Here is a 22,406-nt window from a genome sequence, read left to right on the forward strand (position 1 = left end):
TTATTTTTAAAGATACCGAATACCGCCTCATGAACTCTCATGGTTTAAGAATATGGGTCATACATTTCAGTCTATCAGTTAATAAAACCTGTTGCTCTTTAAAGTGCTGGAAGAGTTATCTTTGTTTTGGCTCCAGAGTTGCTAGTCTGTGCTCTGCAAGTGATGTCTCCACAGCACAGCTCATGGACAGTCCAGACTAGCCCAGTCTTGTCAGAGATCAGAAGCTAAGCAGGGTTGGTGCTTGCATGGCTTCAAAAGGGAATTAGATAAGCATATGGAGCAGAGGTCCATCAGTGGCTATTAGCCACAAGGTATAGCTAGGGGCTCTGGGGCAAGTGATGCTCTGTCTTCTTGGTGCTTGGGAGGGGTCAACAGTGGGAGGGCTTCTAATGTCCTGGCCCCACTGCTGGACCTCCTGATGGCACTGGTATTTCTGGCCACTGTGTGACACAGAGTGTTGGACTGGATGGGCCTTTGGCCTGATCCAACATTGGCGTCTCTGATGTTCTGATGTTCATCAAGGGAGACGGGGACTACTTAGGCAGAGGAAGGCAACAGCAAACAAATCCTGCTTCTCTCTTCCCTTGAAAACCCCATGAGGTGGGACTTCTTGGGTGTAACTAACAGCACACTTTCTTAAGGGGGTACATTTGTGGGTACTTCCCAGATACTATCTATACTAGTAGGAGTCAAAACTATGTATTATGCTCATCATTGCATCTAAAATCTAAGATTGCTACCTGGAGACCTGTAATTTTATTTAAGTGTTGATATATTATCCTCGTTCTTAAGGTGTCTTACAGTAAAAAGGTTTAAAATAAACCACAATACAAAATTAGGAGGGGGGGGATCATAATATTAACAAAAAACATTAAGAATCACCACCAGCAGGAACCATCCACATCTGAAAAAGCACTGTGTTCACAGGTTTAGCTCCAAGGCTCCTATTCTGCTACTGGTGATGCTTTCTGTGATGCAAGCAGGTTTTAAACCAGGGGAAACCCCTTAGTCTATGGAGAAAGACTCTTTACTCTGGCAGAAGACTCTACCACTAGTGAAACAGATTTTTTAATCCAATTGATTATAAACAGGTAAAGAGCATAGATTAGGTAGCAAAAGACAAGCAAAAAGCAGGTGGAAATTCCAAACAGTGTACAAACATCAGGAGATCAACAAAATGTGTCTGAAAAAATATAAGTATGGCACAAAAAAGTCAAGATGACATAAAGTGAATGAAGAAGGCTCTCCCTCTCAAGACTACCCACCTAACTACAGAAGATGGAGAAGCATGGAGGACCATGGTCCATGAAAGAGACCTCAAGCTTGTATGAAAACTCTAATTCCAAATTGCTTTAGGATTTAAGGGTAATAGTATTGTCAGCTCCTGGTAGGGAAATAGCTGGAGATTTTGGGGGTGGAGCCTTAGGAGGGCAGGGTTTGGGAAGGAGGAGGACTACAATGGGGTACAATGCCATAGAGTCCACCTTCCAAAGCAGCTATTTTCTCCAGGTGAACTGATCTCTGTCGTTTGGATATCAATTGTACTAGCAGGAGACCTCCAGCTACCACCTGGAGGCTGGCAATCCTAAGGGGTAATAACCAGCACAAAAGCACATTACATATCTCAGTGCTTGGTCAAACATGCTAAGGAGATTCACTGCTAGTGGTGTGCAGCCATATATTGGAGTGGAAAAATATCAGTATTCCCAGTTTCCCAATACTGGTATGGTATTCAAATCTGCCCCCCCCCCCTTCAGGTTTCTGATTATTATTTTTTGCTCCATTATCCTCTATGGGAAATCTTTCAGGGGCGGGCTGGGGGTGTTTTTAAAGGTACTGGTACCAAAATTGCAGGGAAACTGCTAGTGCCTGTTCTTTAAATAACTCCCAAATCTCAAGTGGATTAGACCAAGGGGTCCAAGTCAAGAGGAGGTAGACTGACGATCTCACTCCAGTGGCACATGAGGTGGGAGCCAGGGCATTTTGGCTGCCAAGGGGTACATCCCATACAAATACTGCCACTGTCTCTGATCCCAAGGGACTGGTGGCAGAGGAAATAGCCCGGAGGATCGGTCTCGATCACCCAACGGTGGGCGACGTGGCGAGGGATGTGAAAATGCATGGGTCCCTCAGCCCGAATGAAGGTTCTCAACACTAGAGGATCGAGAGACTTGGGTAAGGTCCATGTCCTGCTCCGAGTTCGTGAGTTGAATCGGGCACAGCAAAGGTACCAGTAGCTGGCCTTGGCCTGAGTCAAGCGAGGTAGCCCCAGCCATGGGGATCGGTTCCAACTGTCAACGTGGAGTTGACAGGACTTTATTAGGGGAGCTCTTCTTATGTTTCTTCTGCTTGACAGGCCTCGGTGTCCTTGCCCTCCCGGTGTTGCTTAGCAGGAGTATGGGCTTCGGACTGAGAAGTCTTGACCAAGCGTTTGAGTGTTGGTTGATCGACATCGTTTGGTGCCAGGGACAATGTGACCGTTGATCCTGAGGCAGCCGTCAACATCGAAGCATGTCTAGATGTCTCCTGAGATGACGCCGTAGATAAAAGGGCTAGTTCCAAGAGAGCGGTGCATAATCTCGCAGCCCTTTTCTTTCTCGTCTGCCTCAAGAACTTCAAGGAGTGAGTACAGGAGTCCACTCAGCGGGCTTCCCCAAGGCACAAGAGACAAAGGGAGTGTCCGTCAGGGGGGTGATCTTGCTGTCACATCGTAAACACCACTTAAAGAAACCCCACCGTTTGGCCATAGGCCGGGGGTAAAACTTTCCTGCTTTAAACAAGGATATGGAAGGATATGAGCAATGCCTGGTGAAGACTACAAAACCAAGAAGGCTGAAAAACATTTTCTACAGTGCAAGGAACTGGCAAGGGGTTGTGGTTCAGTGGCAGGATAAACAAATTGTAAGCAGAAGGTCCTAGGCTCAGTACCAGGCATTTCCAGAAAAATCTCAGGTAACAAGTACTGAAAAGACCATTGTCTGTCAGATTCTATATTTTGAATATCTCACTGCCGATTAACAGAAGCCAAGTAAGAAAACGTAGACAACTCTGAATAAGATGTTGTAGGATTCGGTTTGTGTTGGCATTATAGAATTACGGCGGACTGAATTTTTTGCATCTACAGTGGTACACTGGGAATGTAACATTCCTTACAACTCTTTCATCCTATATCCCTTGTTTTTCATTTAGAAGCAAAATAAGGAAGAAACGTTAGACACTGCTTGGCGATCTGTAAAACAAACACTTCCTGGAAGCCAAAAATATTCAAATGGCTTTTTAGCACAGTGCAAAGTGTTCCACAGTAACTGAATACACATATAACCACTATGAAAATAAATGGCTGCCAAGATCTTTTTTTAAAAAAAGTAAAAAAAAATCCTAGGAAATAAATACAAGGAAATTTAAATGGAAATATTTGGTCTCACATTAGACCAGAAGATGAATAGTCTGAGAAAAATTAAGGATTGACTTTCCATGTTATTGGTCGATTATGGGGATCCATGACCTGTGCTGTTTCAAATATTTGTTTGCTTACCTTCATAGTGCTCCTGCAGCCCAGACTTTAACATCAATCAGATGGTAAAATACCCTTTGTTCCAGTCCTTAAACAGTATGTGTTAAGTGTGCTACCTACCGCAATAAAGGGGGCACTTTCCGTTGATTGCCTTTTCTTGCTGCAGACCTCTGACACCACCCTCATATGGTCCTGGGCACCTCGGAGCAGCATTTTGAAAGGATTTTGAGCTGTAGGGGTGGTGAGTCCCACTCCACCGATGGATCTCTTTTCCACGAGTGGAGGCTTTGGGGTAGGATGCAAGGCTGTGACAGCCATGCCAATACGATAACATTGGAACAGAGAATTTAGAAATGTTCAAACATGATCAGGGCTAACAAAAATCCCCATGCTTGAAAACCATTCAGGTATTTTTGAGCTGACTTTTGGGATTCAGGATATTCCATGGAGTAATATTTTTACTATTGTTTCCCTATTATTGCATGCTCTACCTCTTTGAAAAGAAAAATAAGAACAGCAGGTCTCCATACCACATTCAAGCCACTTGCAGAAACCGTTTCTGGTATGTTGCTGGCTTAAAGAGAGGGGGGGGGGAACTAAATCAAAAGATGTACAAAACATTACATAAGAAGACGTACCAACTAGAAGTATAACAACTGCTCCAGAACCAACCTATTGGAGCATAACTGCATTTTATGATGATCCAGACCGTATTGTTCAGCTCATGGTTCTCAGGATCCAAGCCAACATCAGCGATCCCCCCAAACAATGTCTAATCTATCCATTGTAAAAGCATAATCAGATTTACAACTCACATTATATGAGAGTTTAAGGAAACAAGTTATTAAAACAAATTATAAACACAACATTCTGTTAACATTAATTTTTATAAAATACCTTACAAGAACAGATAAAGTAACTTGAGGTTACATAATATTCAGAATTGAAAAAAGAACACTGAATAAAATATAAACTGATCACATCACTATGTTTGCCACATGTTAGACAAGTTTATAAAAGGCATTTTCAGATAAAATAGTTATTTAGAAGATAAACCTTCAAAAATGAAAACTATTGCAGTCCTTTCACGGACCCAGTCCTAGAAGTGCTATGTTCTAGGCCAACAGGCAGTACCCGATTTAAAATATACTGGTCTGCTTCCAAATTTGTCAAGCTTTAAGACACAAATTAAAACATTTACCAGGTCAGTGCAAAGTAAAGCTTCAATATGGTGGTGGCCGTGGAGGGGGCAGGGAGACGCTTCTGGTACAGATTAAATTCAGATTATCCTCATCAGACTTGAGATATAAAACTGACATTTTACAGGTGACTTTTATCAAGTCATTAAAATGGGCACTCATTGTAACAGACTTCTGAGGGCTTGTTTGAACTAAATATTGTTGAAAAATGTTAGCACTATTGATGTGTCATTCAGCATAATCTACCCCTATGCAATGAAATGCTAAACAAGTGGAAAGAGTAGTAGGATGATCTATTAAAATCCTCAGACAAGTAATTGGTTTAGAAACAGGCCCTCTGTTCTAATCTAGCATCTGTTTTAAATACTCTGAATTAGACTCATTTGGAATATATGCTACCTGGCACAGTGTTGTGTGCTAAAACATGTACTTGTATTAACAAGCCCTTCTTTTGTGTAATATAAGCATCCTCTAGAGAATGAGATCCTTGCCCCTTTTATTTTTATGGCTACTAATTTGTGTACAGTCAGCACCAATCCATCAGCAGGGATTACCACCAGTGTCTTAATAGAGATGCCCCTTAGGACCATTCTCATCTACAGGATAATTTTCGGAAGAGTTCTTGCATTTGTGTGAATATGCTTCATTGGGATATACTGCTCTTGCAACTTGTTCAAGAACGATCCTGTTTGCTAGATCCTGGGCTTCTGCTATATCCAGATTATAAAATTCACAAACCTGCTGTACGGATGACAAATTCCAGTATGTTTCCATACGTCTGCATCCATGGTAACCATTCCAAAATCTGTTACAGTAACATATAGTACTACCTGTGCTTGGTCCTTAGTTCGTGCAGTTTAGGATAATTAAATTAGCATTTTCCGTCAAAAATAGGTAAAATTCTTCCACAACAGAAACCCTGTTCTCAATGATAATTTGTAATTGCTTTTTAAAAAGAAAAGATTAAATTGTTACACAGAGGGAGAAACATTCACAACTTACTCTAAACTTCGCATTTAAAAGTCAGACAAAATCTATTATGATTGGAGAAACTGCTGCATGATTATCAGTCTGTTCAGTTGTTACAACAATTCTGTTTAAGAAAAGATGCCAGTTTTAAGCTTTCCCCTAGGCAAAGTGCAAGTTTTAATTCAGCAGTATACCTGCCAGGTATTATGTATTAAAATAAGTCTTAAACATGTTTTTTAAGTTATTTTCTCATACTTGGAATGAACTTGGAATGAATAAACTTTATTCTAGTTTAGTAATAGTATCCTACATCAAATGCTTCTAAACAAGAGTTTCAGTGTGGACTTGTCACATTTATTCTGTTACAAATCTCTAGGAACAAAACTGATATGTAATACTTGTGGTTTCATTATAAATTCTATTGGCATACTATAGATGTTGTTGATTTTTGAGTTTCAAAGATGTATACAGTACTGTAATTATGCCAGATGACATGATTTCTAAAAATGGTTCCAAATGAAAGGTCCAATGTACTCCTGTGACACTCAGAGCAGAAAATTTTATACTCATCTCCAAGAATGCAGATATGGTGGAACCAGCTGATCTGGGCACTAAATACTCTCAAGGTAACAGTGTGACTTAATTAAATGCTTTGCGAAATATAATGCTACTATAGCATTAGGATTCAACAGTACAAAGATGTAAAGTTCTCATGATTACATGAACTAGTCCCCAAACCTGTGATGAATTGGAAACTAATCATTCATATAGGAAATTAACTGTATTCCATTTTCCAGAGGACAGAGTAATTTACCTGACTACTCCTAATATAATTGTGTGATGGATCTGTGGGGCATGCCTCAAGGCATGAATAACATGGGCATGAATAATATCAACCTCATCATGAAACTGAATAACTATTTTAACACAGATATTTGGATTTGTAAAATCTGTGCCAGAAATGATTAACATTACTTTGTATATTCTGGAGAACTATTGCATCATGCAATTTAATGTGAATTTGTATTTTATTACTGTAACCATATAGGCCCTGAAGCTTGCTGGCCACATGTCAAAGAAAGCTGCCCATAGTTGTGGTCAAAATGCCTTTAAGAAAGCAGTCTAAAGACAAAACAATGCATCACACATTCATTTTTATCTCTCACACAATAGCAAAAGTATACCAGAAAAAATATCAGTAGTGAAGGCCACATTTTTCCTGCATTTGCTTGATATTGAAATGCAAAAAAACCATTAAAGCTTTCTGAAAAAGGAAAAAAAAATGGAGAGGGCATTTAGGAAAAAGTAAATCACTTAGATGACTCTGGTAGTACAAAAATATGTGGAAATACCACACAAGAATAGAAAATATGAACAAGAACACAGGAGGACTGAAAATGGTCACTCACAACTTTGTAAACATGAAAAAAATGCATTTCACAGATTAAAAGTTCATGGGAAGTAAACGTCTTTAAATTATTTGTCAGTTCAACCCTGATTCAAAAAAGTATGGCTAGCAAAAATACAGAAGTTTTAATCCACTTGCATCTTGAACTGAGCAGTTATTTTAAAAAAAACAACTGCTGGACCGCGACACTTTGAAGATGCCTAGAGGAGAAGTGTCTCTTCAATCCCAAATCTCACAAGATTTCATGATCTCACTCATGCACATGGAGAACTGGCTTGCCACAATTTTTTTTATACTGCTATAGATTGAGGCGTGGAGAAGTAGGTGGAGGAAAGCAGGCAAAGGCTCTTAGAATGCTCCGTGCTACATCAAGGTTGTTCTCAGCTATTTCAAGTGCCCGCTTCACTTCTTCAAAGGAATAGCCTTCTCCCATAAGTTTTGCAATTTTTGCATCAACATTTTCTGAAGAGGTGTCAGAATTATGTGCCTTCCTGTGATGTATTTCTGGAGCAGTCCTGCGAGGAAGTGGTTTAGGAGGTCTGGCTGGTGCCTGTGAACCATCTGTATAAAAATGAAAGGAAGGAATAACAGCATTACAATAAACACTAAAGGCTACAGATATCCCCAGAAAAATCAAGGCCAAGCTTTACAGAAGTGGTAGGAGCTTAATTTGTTACAATGCCAGAGAGAGATTTGCAATAATTCTGCTTACACTATATTTTTATTTACTACAAATAAAATAATATTTCCTAAATGCATGACTTTCTAAATTTAGCAAAGTGCAAAGAAGAGTTTGCAGCATGGTGCAGGTAGCATGACAACTGCACTGGTGTCCATAGTAACCCCTGTGACCTCCATCTGAGATACACAGAAAGTTATGAAAGCAACCAACTTGTGCAGTTGATATGGCCACACACCCAACATCACCCCACTGCTGCACGCCTACAGAGCACTACAAGGGAGGAAAATACAGACACACCTTTTTGCAAGGAGAACCACAGTAGGAGTCAGAAGGGCCTTTGAATAAACATGTAACAGGAATCGAAGCCATGGTTCAAATCCCAGATAGGGACTGTCCTTCAGCAATGTGGAAAGAGTCCCAAGCACAGCTGAAAGTTTGTCTCATCCAGAATAATCACTAGGGATGGGCCACTCATGCTGATTAACTGCCCCACATAACCATCATTTTGACCAGCAAGTCTCTGCTCCCACTATCACCATCTTTCCTCATTCTTTCTAGCAACCTTGTGCCCAGAGTAGGGCTATCTGCATCCTAAATTCTTTGGCGATAAGCTTAGAACTGAGCTGTAAATCTGTTACTTGTCATTTTGAGTCTCACACCCATGGTCTAAGATACTTGGGATCAATTCAGGTTACACACTTATCAAAAGTCTAGTACAGACATGACATAAAGTGACAGAAAGGCCATGTTCTCTTTAACATGAGATAATGCCAGAGTGTTGTGTAAAACTATAGATGTGTACAATTTTAATTGGCCTTGTAAACAAGGCCGGTGACTTTCTAAAGGGCCTTGTTCGACTCAGGTAAAAGAGTAGCGCTCTTTTGACATCCAGCGAGTGAAGCCAACGGTCTTCCTCGTTTGACGGGGATGGGAAGAATGCTGGGAGGACAATGTCCACTTGTAAGTGAAACTCAGAAACAACTTTCAGTAAGGAAGAAACATCAGGAGGCAACGTGACCCCATTATGACGGAAACTCAAATATGGGGGGTCACAACGGAGCACCGACAGTTTGCCATCCTCCTGGCGGAGGTGACTACAATTAAAAAGGCTGTCTTCCATGACAGGAGCTGCAAGCTACAAGTAGCCATAGGCGTGAAACGCTTGTCTGCAAGTCTCGTAAGCACCATGGGCAGGTCCCATGCCAGTGTAGGGCCATGCGAGGGATGGAAAAGGTGGGTCAGACCCTAAAGAAACTTTTTGGCCTGTGGGTGGGGAAAAACGAAGTAACCATCAATTGGTGGGTGATTGGCCGAAATTGCAGCCAAATAGACTTTCAACAAGGTACAACTAAGGCCCAAGTCCAAACAGGACAATAGAAAGCCAAAAATTGCCATCAGATCGGATGGGGGTGGCGGCAATCCCAATGACATAAGGTGGGACAAGAATTTTCTCCACATCCCTTCATAGGAAGCTTAAGTGGACAGCTTATGACAGTTCACTATGACATGGTCTATCCTGTCTTTGAACTTCAGAAGAGGATCCTCCAAGCCGTAAGCTTGAGAAGCTGCATGTTGTGATGCAAAATCTGCCCCTTCCCCGCAAGGAGGAGATCTGCGACTGGAGGAAAATGTATGAAGGAGCCCTTGGAGAGATGGAGCAGAATGGGGAACCAATGTTGCCGGGGCCACCATGGAGTCACTAAAAGGCAATGTGGTTTCTCCTGCATTATTTTGACTAATACTCTGGAGATTAGTGGAATTGGAGGAAAGCAGGAAAGAGAAACAAGTACATGCGTGACCACAGGACAAGGAGACCATCGCCTAGAGACAGGGGATTGATCCCCGCTCTTGAACAGAACAGACGACATTTCCTGTTGTGGCGTGTAGCAAACGCGTCCATCTCCGGATTGCCCCATAGGTGAAAGATCGACTGGAGGTACTGCCAGTTGATCTCCCGTTTGTGCTCCGATGCACTGCCCCTGCTCAGGAAATCTGCTTGGATGTTCAGAGTCCCCGGGAGATGGGTGCCTTTCAGGGATGTGCCCCACGACAGACATTCTTCCCATATTTCCAGGGCTAGATGACATAGTCCCATGGATACCGTGACTCCCTGTCTGTTGATATAGCAGAGGGCTGTGGTGTTGTCCATGAGGACAGTGACTACCTGTTGAGCCACAAGGTGTTGAAAGGACCTGAGTGTGTACTGCACTGCCAACAGTTCTAGGAAATTGATGTGGTGATGGGCTACTTGGGATTCCCAATGAGCCCCAACACAAAGTCCTTTGTGATGTGCGCCCCATCTCTAAAGGGACACCTCTGTGATTAACGTGAGTGTAGTCTTGGGTGGGTGGAACGGAGCTCCCGCTAGGAGATTTGCAGGGTCCGTCCACCAGAATAGGGAGTGCAGGACAGGCTGTGGGATGACTAGACGGAGGAATTGGGGATGATGCTGTGGGCGGAACTTCCTGACAAACCACACCTGCAATGGTCACATGCGTAGTCTGGCACAGACAATGACATTGGTGGTAGCCGCCATCAAGCCCAGCAGCCGCTGGACTTGCTTTACAGTGGCAATTCCCACATCGCATAAGCGATTCACTAGATCGACAATGTCTTCCACTCTCTGCAGAGGGAGGGAGGCTTTGCATACAACAGAGTCCAGAATAGCTCCTATAAACTGCACTCTTGTGGCAGGGAGGAGCATAGACTTTTGAAAGTTCACCTTGATTCTCAAGGATTTTAGGGCAGTCAAGTTCGACATGGGTGAGCAGGGATGCTTCCGAGTCTGCTACTAGTAGCCAGTCGTCTATGTAGGGAACAACCTGGACGCCCTTGAGGTGGAGGTGTGCCACTACGACTACCATCACTTTGGTAAAGACCTGAGGGGCCGTGGATGGTCCAAACGGGAGGGCTTTGTATTGGAATTGTCTGTTGCCTACCGCAAAAGAGAGGAAGATGCGGTGGGTAGGATGAATGGAGACGTGGAAGTAAGTGTCTTTGAGGTCCAAAGTCACCATCCATGTCCTTGGGCTTAGGAGTGGAAGGATGGTTTGTAGCGTTGTCATCCTAAATTTTTTGTAGAGGATGAGGCAGTTTAGGTTCCTGAGGTCCATGATGGGATGGAGGCTTCTGCCCTTTTTTGGTACCGTGAAGTAACGAGAGTAGAAGCCCGTGTGATGTTGGGCTAATGGCACTGGCTCTATAACATCTTTTTAGAGAAGGGATTTAATCTCCTGTAAGTGGACGACAGAAGGAGGTGTGATGATGACATGAGCAGTTGTAGGGATGTGGGAGAACTCTATAAGGTATCCTGACTCGATTATGGAAAAGACCCAGCGGTCCGACGTGATAAGCCTCCAGGCCGAAAGGCAGGGGGCTAAACAAGTAGGGAACGACGGAATAGAGTTGGAGTCAAAGTCTCTGTTTAAGAGTCTTGGGAGCTTTAGATCTAGATTGGGAGGCAGACGAGAAGACTTAGGCTTTTCCATATAAGGGCAAGATGAACTGCTCGATGACTTTTGCCAGTGAGACTCAGAAGGAGATTTTGACGAGGGACTATGGGACCACTGGTCCAAAGTTTGCCTTTGCTAGGTTTGGTGGTAGGTGAGACACCCAGACTACGGGATGTCTTGATGCTCTTGTCCAGCTCTTGAAGCACAGTGTCTGTGGTGGAGCTGAAGAGGCAGTCGCCTTCAAAGGGAAGATCTTCAACAATGGTTTTGGTATCTGGCTGTAAGGCCAAAGAGCGTAGCCATGCATGCCGATGTAAAGCGACCAACAACGTGAGGGTCTTAGCTGTGGAGTCCGGCAAGTGTTTGGAAACATTAAGTTGGTGCTTACCCAAAAGCATCCTTCTGGATACGTTTAGCCTGATGACTGCTGTCATTTGGGAGAATAGAGAGAAGTTTTGACATTTGTTCCCATAGGGCAAACTGATAGTGCCCCATGCAGGCAGCATAATTAGGAGCCTTAATCCCCATAGCTTCTGTGATGTAAAACTTTCTTCCGAAAGCGTCCAGCTTCCTTCCTTCTCTGTCTGAAGGGGTAGAGTGGCTGCTCTTGCCTTTAGAAGAAGAGGTCATGACTAACGAATTCAGCTTCGGATGGGTGAAGAGGAATTCAGCTCCCGACTCCTGGATCTTGTACATGTGATCCAGTCTTTTACTGGAAACCAGGACGGAAGAAGGATGAGACCAGGGGTCCTTGGCTGTTTTTAGGAGCACTGAGGTCATGGGGAGGGTGACCGATGCTGAAGTGTCCACCTAGATGATGTCGAAGACTGAGTCCGTGACAATCGGTGGAGGCTGGGTGGTGGACAAAGCCAATTTATCAGCCATACCTTCGACAAAGTCCCCATAAGATTTGACATCCTCTGATGGGGAAATGGGGAAATCGTCCGCAACCCGTTGCGGTGAAGATGGTTGCAATGGTGGGTGTGGACTCTCCTTGCCCGATTGGGAATCGAAAGAGCTGGAGCGGTCCGAAGGTTCAGAAAACGACATCTGGAGGATTGGCGTTGAAGGCAGTAGCTCTGTTGGTTCCGGGAATTGTTTTGGTACCGACGACTGGAGGCTGGAACCTTTAGCGATTGGTCTCAATTGCCGTGGTTTAACGAATTCCAATGCCAAGGAAGGGTCTTGGTGCCGGAAAATCTGCGAGGATGCGGATTGGTGATCCCACTCAACGGGGGGGGGAAGCCATGGCATCAATCCCAGGAAGGGATAAGCCTCATACAAATATTGCCATTGGCACTGATCCCATGATGGGGGCTGGAGTGCGTCGGGCCTGAAGGGGGGTGAGGGGACAACAGGATGGGTCCCTCATTCCCGATGAAGGCTCTCAATACCAGGAGATCGCGGTATCTGAGTCAAATCCAGCTCCTGATCGGAGTCGATGGATTGGTTGGGATGAAACGAAGGTGATTGAAGTGCACCTTGTGATTGCCCTCGACTCAATGAGCCAAGCGAAGTGGCTCTAGACTGAGTGACAGTCTCAATTTGGTGAGGACTTGATGCTTTATCGAGAGAGCCTTTCTTGTGCTTCTTATGCTTGCTGAGTCGAATGTCCTTGCCCTCCTTCCGGATCTTGGAAGGGTTATGGGCTTTGGACTGTTGCGACTGAATCGGGCGCATGGGCACCAATTTTTTTGTGTCAATCGGGGCCAATGTCGAAGACAGGGTGGCCACCGATTCCAATGCGGGCGTCGACACTGAAGCATGCCTGGACATGTCTTGTGACGAAGACGCCACCGGAGACAGCGCTGCTTCCATTAGCGCCACACGGAGTCTCGCTGCCCAATTCTTCCTGGTCTGTTTGGAGAACTTGGAACAGTGGAAGCAAGAGTCAACATGGTGCGATTCCCCGAGGCACAGGAGACAAAGAGAGTGTCCATCAAAGGGGGCAATTTTTCTGCCACAAGTCCAGCACCGTTTAAAGAAACCCCACCTCGCAGCCATAGGCCAGAGGGAGGGGGAGAGAGCGTTTCGCGGAGGCGGAGATAGTCCAAACTGAAAAACTAACTAAATAACTTTCCTTAACTAACTAATCAAGGTAAGAAGAGAAAGAAGGCCTAAAGCCAACAAACTTTACCAACCAAGGCGCAGAGGTCCTACCAGCGCAGCGGTCAGAGGAGAACTGGCAGGATCCTCGTGCCCTCCCCCTAGTCATGTGCAGTGGAGCCCGGCATACGAATGGGGAGGAGGTGCAAAAAATCCCTTTTGCTTTCCAAAATACCAATCGGGGTCGGCACAGGCGCACTATAACCCAGAGGTGTGATGCACAGAGACCACAAAGAAAATTGTTCATTATGAACTGGATGGTTCAGCTTCTAGAATTCAAACATTATCTACAAGTGCTTTATTCAGTTTGATGAAAGGTGAACCAGTTTGTCATGAATCTCATTAGTTCCACAGACAATAAATCCTATAAATCCTTTCAATTAAACTATGACATGATTTAGTATACAAATTCTCATTTAATTCACTTTGAATTGGAAGCATTGATACAGATCATGCTGCATTAGTATTTGTAATGGTGACTGAAACATATGGACATTTTAGAAGACTAATGGAAATCTTAAAGATATGTTTCTTAGCTGTTATATATAGCTGTTAGAAGTGAGTGTCATGGAATAATCAGAGTAAGAGTAAACAGCTTTTGGGCTGGAATCCAGAGGACTTCATCAAGGCAATCACTGTTGACACTGAGGCGATGATGACTGGTGCCAAGGAGAGAAGCTTAATCTTTTTCTTTGATGGTGGTTCTGATGATGATTTATCCCCCAGTTCCAATGCTAACAGCATTGGGACCGAGGCTACTGAAGGGGCTCGCAACCTTTTAACAGAATAGACCCGTCTCTCCCCTTGCGAGTCTGGGGTTCCCAAAGCCTTTCCCCATAAAGTTACTTTGAGTCTGGCAGCTCTCCCATCCTGGACTTATGATGTAAGGCAGCAGCAAGTGGGGCACAAGGCCCTTTTCTGCCCTTCACCTAAACATAAAAGGCACGACTTACGGTCGTCGTTTTAGACCATCTTGGCTCCGCATTTCTCACATTTCTTAAACAATGCCATCCTGTTGATCAGATATCAGTTGACGATACAAGATTCAAGGAAAAAATGCAGCTCTGAATAGCTCATGTTCTCCTTTCAGCAGCAAGAACAGAACTGATGGGAGAATGCTTGCCCCATCCCCATCATGTGATCCTTTGGGGGGGGGAAGGATACATTCGAGACAGAGGGGAGGGGGAGCACTCTTAGACTCTGGAAACATCTTTAAAGCTTGGAAGGTCTTCTCCATGGCTGGCCTGCAGCTGCACAGTCCCCCGTGTGTGCCTGCACAGAAGCCACTATGATGAACCACTTTTTTAGGAATGGTTTGTATAAAGAAAAAAAAAATCAGAAACAACTTTAATTTCATCATTCCTATATTAGTTAACGTTATTTAAAATGTTTCTATGCTGTCTTTCCATCCAATTAAGGGTCCCAAAATGGTGACTATTAAAACACCAAAACACTTCAAACATTCAAAATAATCTAAAGTAAAATACATTAAAATTAAGCACAAGAAAATAATACACAGGCAGGAAAGCAAATAAGAATTAGTGAGAAAATTCCAAAAGTTACAAAAAAAAGGTCTTTACCAGCTGGCAAGAGAGAATAATAGAGGATGACAGACGAATCTTCCTGGGGAGAGAGTTCCAAAGTTTTGGCACCATAATTGAGAAGGCCCCTTCTCAGGGTGCCAGCTGACTGGCTTTAGATAGCAGGAGCACTTGAAGGGCATCTGAAAACAATGGGAGTGGACGTTTCGGTTCATATGGGAGAAGGCTATCCTTCACATATGCTGGCTTCAAGCCACATAGGGCTTTAAAGGTCAATACCAGCCACCTGAATTGGGCCTTTAGGCAAACTGGAAACCAGTGATAGGAAATTAAGCCTTCCTTGTAATGATTTCCTTACCATTCATTTAATTTTTCTTTGGAAGCCAATGCTATCCATTTGGGGGTTTTTTTGGGGGGGGGAATACTTGAGGAACAGTTCTGAGATAAACAATCACAGCTGATTTATGACATCTGACTTTTCTTTGCCTAACTCCTCCTGTTTTCCCCTTCCTTTTTGTAGTTCTCCAGATAAATCTGAGGAAAATGATTTTATTTCATTATACCTGAACTGAACTCTGACCCACGAAAGTTTGTGCTGGAATAAATGTGGCTAGTCTTTAAGGCGCCATGGGACTTCTGATTTGCTCTGCAGAACCAACAACTTTTGTTACTCTATATATGGTATTTTGTTTACCTGAACAAGATGGAAGCTGGTCATATTCCTGGGATGTTCTGTGGGTTTTCATGTTTTCACCAGTTAACCTTCGAACTGGAGGCAAAGGAACTAAACCATTTACTGGATCAAAGAGAAGTTCTACAAAAGTAAGAAAAAGGTTTTTGATATGTTTTTGAACCTTAACACCTCATTTTCTCCATGGTCGCAGTATAATGAGTTGTTAGAGGAAACACAGTAATCTCTGAAAGGGAATAAAAATTATGGAACTCCCTTGCACAGGAAGTTTGCTCTGCCTCTTTATTTATTTTATTTTATTAATTATATTTATATCCCGCCCATCCCGCGAACGGGCTCAGGGCGGCTAACACTGCGGTACAATGTACCTAATGACATACAAAAACATTAAAACTCTATAAATATCATAGACAAATACTTTAAAACATAAATTAACAGTTTCTACTAAAAAGCATGTAAACAACAACATTAGATGGCGCACTTCCAGATCTCATACTACATTACTCATCATCCCTTGTGCCGGAGAGCCTAGCGATATCCAGGACCAGATCCAAGGTCCCAGCCTTCACTAGGATCATTGGTGGTAACAGTGGTGGCGGCTCCTATTGGAAGGCCTGGTGGAAGAGCTCCGTCTTGCAGGCCCTGCGGAACTGAAAAAAGGTCCCGCAGGGCCCTGACCTCCTCCGGGAGCTCATTCCACCAGTAAGGAGCCGCCACAGAAAAGGCTCTGGTCCTAGTGCTGGTGAGCCTTGCCTCCTTGGGGCCCGGAATAGTCAACCGGTGTTGGGCCCCAGACCGTAGTGCTCTCTGGGGTATATATGGGGAAAGGCGGTCCCTCAGGTAGGTCGGACCCTGGCCATGTAGGGCTTTAAAGGTAAGCACCAGCACCTTGAAACGAATCCGGTATGCTATAGGCTTTCACTGCTTAGTTATTCAACTAAAACAGGTATATGTTTGCCTTCCTCCCAAGCAGCTGTTCAACAAAGGCCAGAGGGTGCTTGACATGTAATCAGTATTCTGGCAATGGTTTCTTGTTGAAGTTTTTTTTGTTTAATTTTGTTTAATATGGCTGCATTATTGATATGCCTGATTTTATTACTGTGTATTCTGTATGCTGATCTCATTTTTAAAAATACAGCTTTTGATTGCTTGAAAACAGTCTTGGAGAAATTAGGGTGAAAAGCAGGTTATAAGTATATTTTTAAATAATAAAATAGAGAAGAAAGGCAATAATACCAAGATGTAGAAGATTCAGTTCAAATATAATGATTTCCAAAAATTGTTTATTTATTCATGTAATCATTTATACCCTGTCTTTCGCCCCTAATGGGAACCAAAGCAGCTGACATTATTCTTTTCTTCTCTATTTTAACTGTGAGGTAGGTTACCGTGTGCTGGGCTTGGGATGAGAGGCAGAAGTCAAGTCCAGTCTGAGGTCGCTGCCCGGAGAGTCAGAGCGAGAGCCAAATTGTGAGTCCGAAAGAGGGGTGGTCCAAAGCAGGGGTCAGGGAGCCAGTAATCCGAGCTAGAGTGGGGGTCCAAGGACAGGAGCCAAAGGTGGGTGCCAGCACAGAAGTGACTCATTGCTTCCACGAGAGTCCAATGCTGAGTGGGAATTATATAGGCCTCTGGCTGGGCTTCCCATGGCGGCAGCGGCGCTCCTGCTAATACTCAGGACTTGGCACTCGCCTTCCCTGCCAGTGGTGGCTGAGTCTCTGCGGAGCCACTACCTTAGCTGAACCACCCGCGACGGTGAGTCAGGTGGGCTTCCTGATTGCACCTGTGCCTCCTCGGCTGCTGCAGGACCAGGTGCAGGGTTTGCAGGGTTTACAGGCTCAGGCGCTGGCAAGCTTTCAACTTGTGAGGAGAGGGGCTGGCTTCTGGTTCTGGCAATGCCGGCCCCTCTGGCTGTGATGCCAACTCGGTCAGGGGCTCAGCGCCATCGTTGTTGCTCATGACACTAAGAGAATTTGACTGGTCCAAGGTTACCCAGCAAGCTTCCATGGCACAAACTGGGATTCGGAACCTGTGTCTCCCAGATCCTAGTTTGACACTCTTAACTGCTATACCCCAGGTGGTTTGGTGACTGGTAATCTGATTTATGGGAAACCAACACATGGCCAAGGGACTGGAAATATTTAAGTGTTCATTCCTCTGTCAAAAAAGGGAGACTCCAAAGACTGCTCCAATTACCACACAATCACTCTCATCTCTCACATTAGCAAAATTCTGTTTAAAATTATACAACATCTGGCAGCAGCCACTGAAGCCATTGAAAGGGAATTACCAGATGTCCAAGCCAGCTTCCGAAGGGGGCATGGCACTCACAACCATATAGCAAATATGTGTTGGATCGTGGAGAAATCTCATGAGTATCAACAGATTATCTACTTATGCTTCATCGATTACAAGAAAGCCTTTGATTGTGTCAATCATGACAAACTGTGGACAGCCCTACAAGACCTGTGGGTGCCAGCAAGTTGATACAATCATTGTACACAAACCAGGAAGCCACTGTGTAAACACCATATGGAGATACTGATTGGTTCAAGATAGAGAAAGGAGTACGACAAAGTTGCATTCTTTCACCTTTCCTATTCAACCTGTATGCCAAAACAATCATGAAGAAGTTAGAGCTGGAAGAGTAAAAAATCGGGGTAAGGTGGGAGGAAGGAATATCAACAATCTTCGATAGGCTGATGACACAACCCTCGGAAATTAAAGAAGGCCTGGAATACCTGATCAAGAAAATCAAAGAGGAAAGTGAGAAGTTTGGCCTCTTCCTAAACATCAAAAAGACCATGACCACCAAGAAGAAGAGAAATGTCAAAATAACAGTTGACAATGAAGAGATTGAATGTGTGGAACAATTCATTTTGTTAAGATCACAAATCAAGCAAAACAGTAAATGCAGTCCAGAAATAAAACGTCAAGTCACGCTGGATCGCACAGCAATGATGAGCATGAATCAAATATGGAAGAATGAGAACATCAGCCTAGCAACCAAATGCAGATTAACCTGTGTTAGTGTGTTCCCCATAGCAACCTATGGCTGTGAAAGTTGCACCATGAAGAAGCAAGACAGGAGAAAATGACTCATTTGAGCTGTGGTGCTGGAGAAGGTTCCTGCACAGAGAGCTGATCCTCCTCTCTCACATGCAGATTTCCCTCCCCCTTGCATGATTTGCAATAAATCATATTATCATTTATGATACCTAGAACTGCCTGAAAATAATCATCTGCACTCTTATTTCAAAACATTGTTTTAAATAGAAATTTGAGGTAGAGCTCAAGAGAATTTTCAAAAATCTGTGGCAAACGTTACTGCATGGGTTAGGATTAGGGCAAACCTACACTTAATCTAACCCTAGTCATTCTACAAACAACACAATATCAGCATTGTGATGAGCACTGAAATGTACATTCTGATGCACACTCAAATGCAGATGTTGGCATACATAATTTGGCACAGATATCTCTGGAATGAGGCTCAATGTTAAGGTCAGTGGGGTTTCTTTCAGGCAAGTTTGCTGACCAAGTGGAGACATGTTATTTAACATACATCTCTGTGCCCATCCAACTGCCCACCAAAATCAGTAAAATGGGGATGCTCAAAACATGGTTTTAAATAGAAATTTGAGGTAGAGCTCAAGAGAATTTTCAAAAATCTGTGGCAAACGTTACTGCATGGGTTAGGATTAGGGCAAACCTACACTTAATCTAACCCTAGTCATTCTACAAACAACACAATATCAGCATTGTGATGAGCACTGAAATGTACATTCTGATGCACACTCAAATGCAGATGTTGGCATACATAATTTGGCACAGATATCTCTGGAATGAGGCTCAATGTTAAGGTCAGTGGGGTTTCTTTCAGGCAAGTTTGCTGACCAAGTGGAGACATGTTATTTAACATACATCTCTGTGCCCATCCAACTGCCCACCAAAATCAGTAAAATGGGGATGCTTTTTGAGGGACAAGAAAATATTTATTTCTCCCCCCATTCTACTTCAATATGAACCCCCCTCACTCCTTAAGATCTGCCTCTCAGGTCCTGTTCAAAAATATCATCTCCAGTAAACATGAGATTGGCTTTCACCAGAAGCAGGGCCTTTTCAGGAGTCATCCCACTGTGGAATTGGCTTCCTATGGGAAGATCATCTCTTTCATTTGCAATGTGTGTTTGTTTTTTAATTTCACTGTAACTGAATTCAGCTTTCACAATTATTTCTGTTGCTGCATTTTTAAGATTACTGTTTGGAGAATTTTAGATAACTACTTATAAATTTGGGGTCACTGTAGTTGGGGCATTACTGTATTAAAGTTTGGACTTAACCACAAATTTGGTGAATTTAAAGGTACTGTAAAAAAAAAGTGCACATGAGAGGAAAAAGTATGAACTACTATGCAGGATGTTTTCCCATTAGATATTACACTGTGAGTCTGCATGTCTTGTTGACTGGCCATCCTTTGACTAAATTTATAAGCTGCTGACCTAATTCTCAAGCTCAAGCTTCATGGAAACAGACATTCAGAGATTTCACACAAAAAGCCTACTCACAAAGATTTTGTATACTAGCTTGATTTGAAAAAGGAACAATTCTGCTTTCAGAGGTCAAATACCACTGTCTATCCTACAATGAAGACTAGGACTTTGTTAAATCAAGTGAAACTGAGAAAGTAACCCCCTTCACTTGACTTACTTTACATTTTCTTGAGACAGAGCCGTATGTATCAATAATGTGCAGTGAAAGTTGGCAACTTGGCATCAAAAAGATTTTAAAATCAGGATAATTTTTATACAGATTTATGAAATGAAGGTGAAGGAAGCAGTCTGATCTTTACTTCCCTATCCCATTTAAATCCATCTTCCCCTTCCCAGTGCCTTCAGTAACTTTGAATAATCAGATGAAAATCCCAAATCAGGCACTTGAGACTGTAAAAATGCCTGAATTGAGTCTAAAAACCTCAGCATCAAACATCAAATTTTATCACACTTTTTATTGGACTGGGGTTACATCCAGTGAGTACATAATCTGATCTAACTAGATTTCACAATCATCCCCAGTGCAGATATGTACAGCGCAAATCCTGTCTTACTGAAATCACTTTATGAAAACAGAAGAAATCAGGCCTTTCTATACTCATATTTAATGTTTTTAGGTCTAACCCCTGCCAATTTATAGTTGGGACATGTTCACAAAGCTAACAAATAATTGAATATAATTTTACCTGTATTCTTAATCCTCTACTAAAATATTAGAATTTTGATTGCTTTACATTACCTGCAGGAGGAAGGTAAAGTTCATGTCCTGACAGAGGTCTGCTACCTGCACCAAATGGCTTTGTTTGCTCAATGAGGCTGTGACGTGCCGGGGGTGGTGGTGGAGGGAGTGAGGGTGGTGGGTTGTCAGCCACATCGTCTCCTGCATTAATAGAAGAATCATTACATGAGCAAATCTTCATGAATGATATAACTAAAAGTGAATCTTAAAATTGTTTTTAGGCCACAAAGAAAGACCCTTTCTTGAGAGTTCAGCAACTCCAGTAATGAAACCATAAGCCTCTATTTGGTACAAACCAGCATTTTTTAAAAAATGCTGTGAGTGACCTTTCACTACATGTTATTTGTTTCTTTCTGGAAGTTTTTATCTAGGTAAAACAATCACCACATTGAGATAAAATTGTGTTCTAGTAAGTAATATCTGCCATTAATCTCCAACACCAGTGGACACAAACAAAAACAGACAGGTTTTTTTTTTTTTAAATTAGGGAATGTCGTTTTATTATTATGAAATACATATTGATAGGGTAATAGGTTAGAGCCCATACAACACCTTCAAAGAGATGAAACACCTGTAGGTTTCTTGGATTTAGAGCTATCACCAGACCAGATAATCTGGTTCCAATTTAACAAAGTGCCAGTAGACAAAGGTAACTAAGAAAGAAGTTGTGAATGGTTTACCATTTTTTTAATTGTAAGTTAATTTTTTTGTCTTTCAAATGTATATACACAACAGAACAGGGACAACAATCTCTTCTGTATAACCCGAAGCAAAAGGTTTACCATTAAATACCAACACAGGAAAAACTACTGTAATTCTCTCTTACAATTCCTACATCACTTAAAAATGTTACCTTACTTTACTATCTTTGCTAGCTGAAGTTTTATCATCTATGTCACACAGACACACACTGATCTCTCCCTTATAATAAAGCAGTAGTGGGGACCAACGTTCTAAAATGCCCGCCTTTAGTGTTTGGCTGGAAGAACTGCCACTCAGAAGACACTGGCTGGGTTGACTGGCTGCTTTGTGCAGTCCCGCCCAGCGTTTCAAGGTCTTTTGCATATGGAAGCTGATTGGACTTCACTCCATTCCACACCTCAAACTCCCCCCCCCCGCAAGGCAGCTGGAATTTTCAGTTGCATATGGGAACTACTGTATTCTGAGGTAACATATGTCCTCACTCACAACACATCACATCCCCTTTAAAAGAAACAAACCCAATAACACAATCACGCCACACCACAAAGAAGACAGATCACACCACAAGCAGAATACCTCAAGGCAAAAAATGATAGGAAAAGGTGCCAGCAGTCATCCCATTACTGCCACAGATGGTGTGCAGGTCCCAGGTTCATGTTTTAAAAGCTGCCTGGGGGACTATGAACCATTCACACACTTTCAACCATAACATACCACATAGGGTAGTTGTGCGGATCATACGGGGGAGAGGAGAATGATGTCAGCTGCTTTGGTTCCCACTGCAGGGAAAGACGGCCCTTTCCCTAGGCAGAGGCTGTGGGGGGGGGGGATGTAAAACTTAAGACAGGCAGAT

The 22,406-nt window shown here is 43.0% G+C and overlaps 1 protein-coding gene across 1 annotated transcript in view; it reads right to left on the reverse strand.

The window, feature by feature from the left end:
• Positions 1-7,204: 7,204 nt before the first annotated feature.
• Positions 7,205-22,406, reverse strand: part of CBLB (Cbl proto-oncogene B, E3 ubiquitin protein ligase) — a 91,833-nt gene continuing 76,631 nt past the window's right edge. The window contains exons 17-19 of the mRNA XM_015424529.1: positions 20,852-20,992; positions 15,566-15,685; positions 7,205-7,651 (exon numbers count right to left, since the gene is read on the reverse strand). Of these exons, the coding sequence (XP_015280015.1) occupies positions 7,389-7,651; positions 15,566-15,685; positions 20,852-20,992 (524 nt within the window). The 3' untranslated portion in view covers positions 7,205-7,388. The remainder of the gene's footprint in view (positions 7,652-15,565; positions 15,686-20,851; positions 20,993-22,406) is intronic.

This window comes from Gekko japonicus, unplaced genomic scaffold (genome assembly GCF_001447785.1).
Source record: "Gekko japonicus isolate JY-2015 unplaced genomic scaffold, Gekko_japonicus_V1.1 scaffold187, whole genome shotgun sequence".
Classification (NCBI taxonomy): domain Eukaryota; kingdom Metazoa; phylum Chordata; class Lepidosauria; order Squamata; family Gekkonidae; genus Gekko; species Gekko japonicus.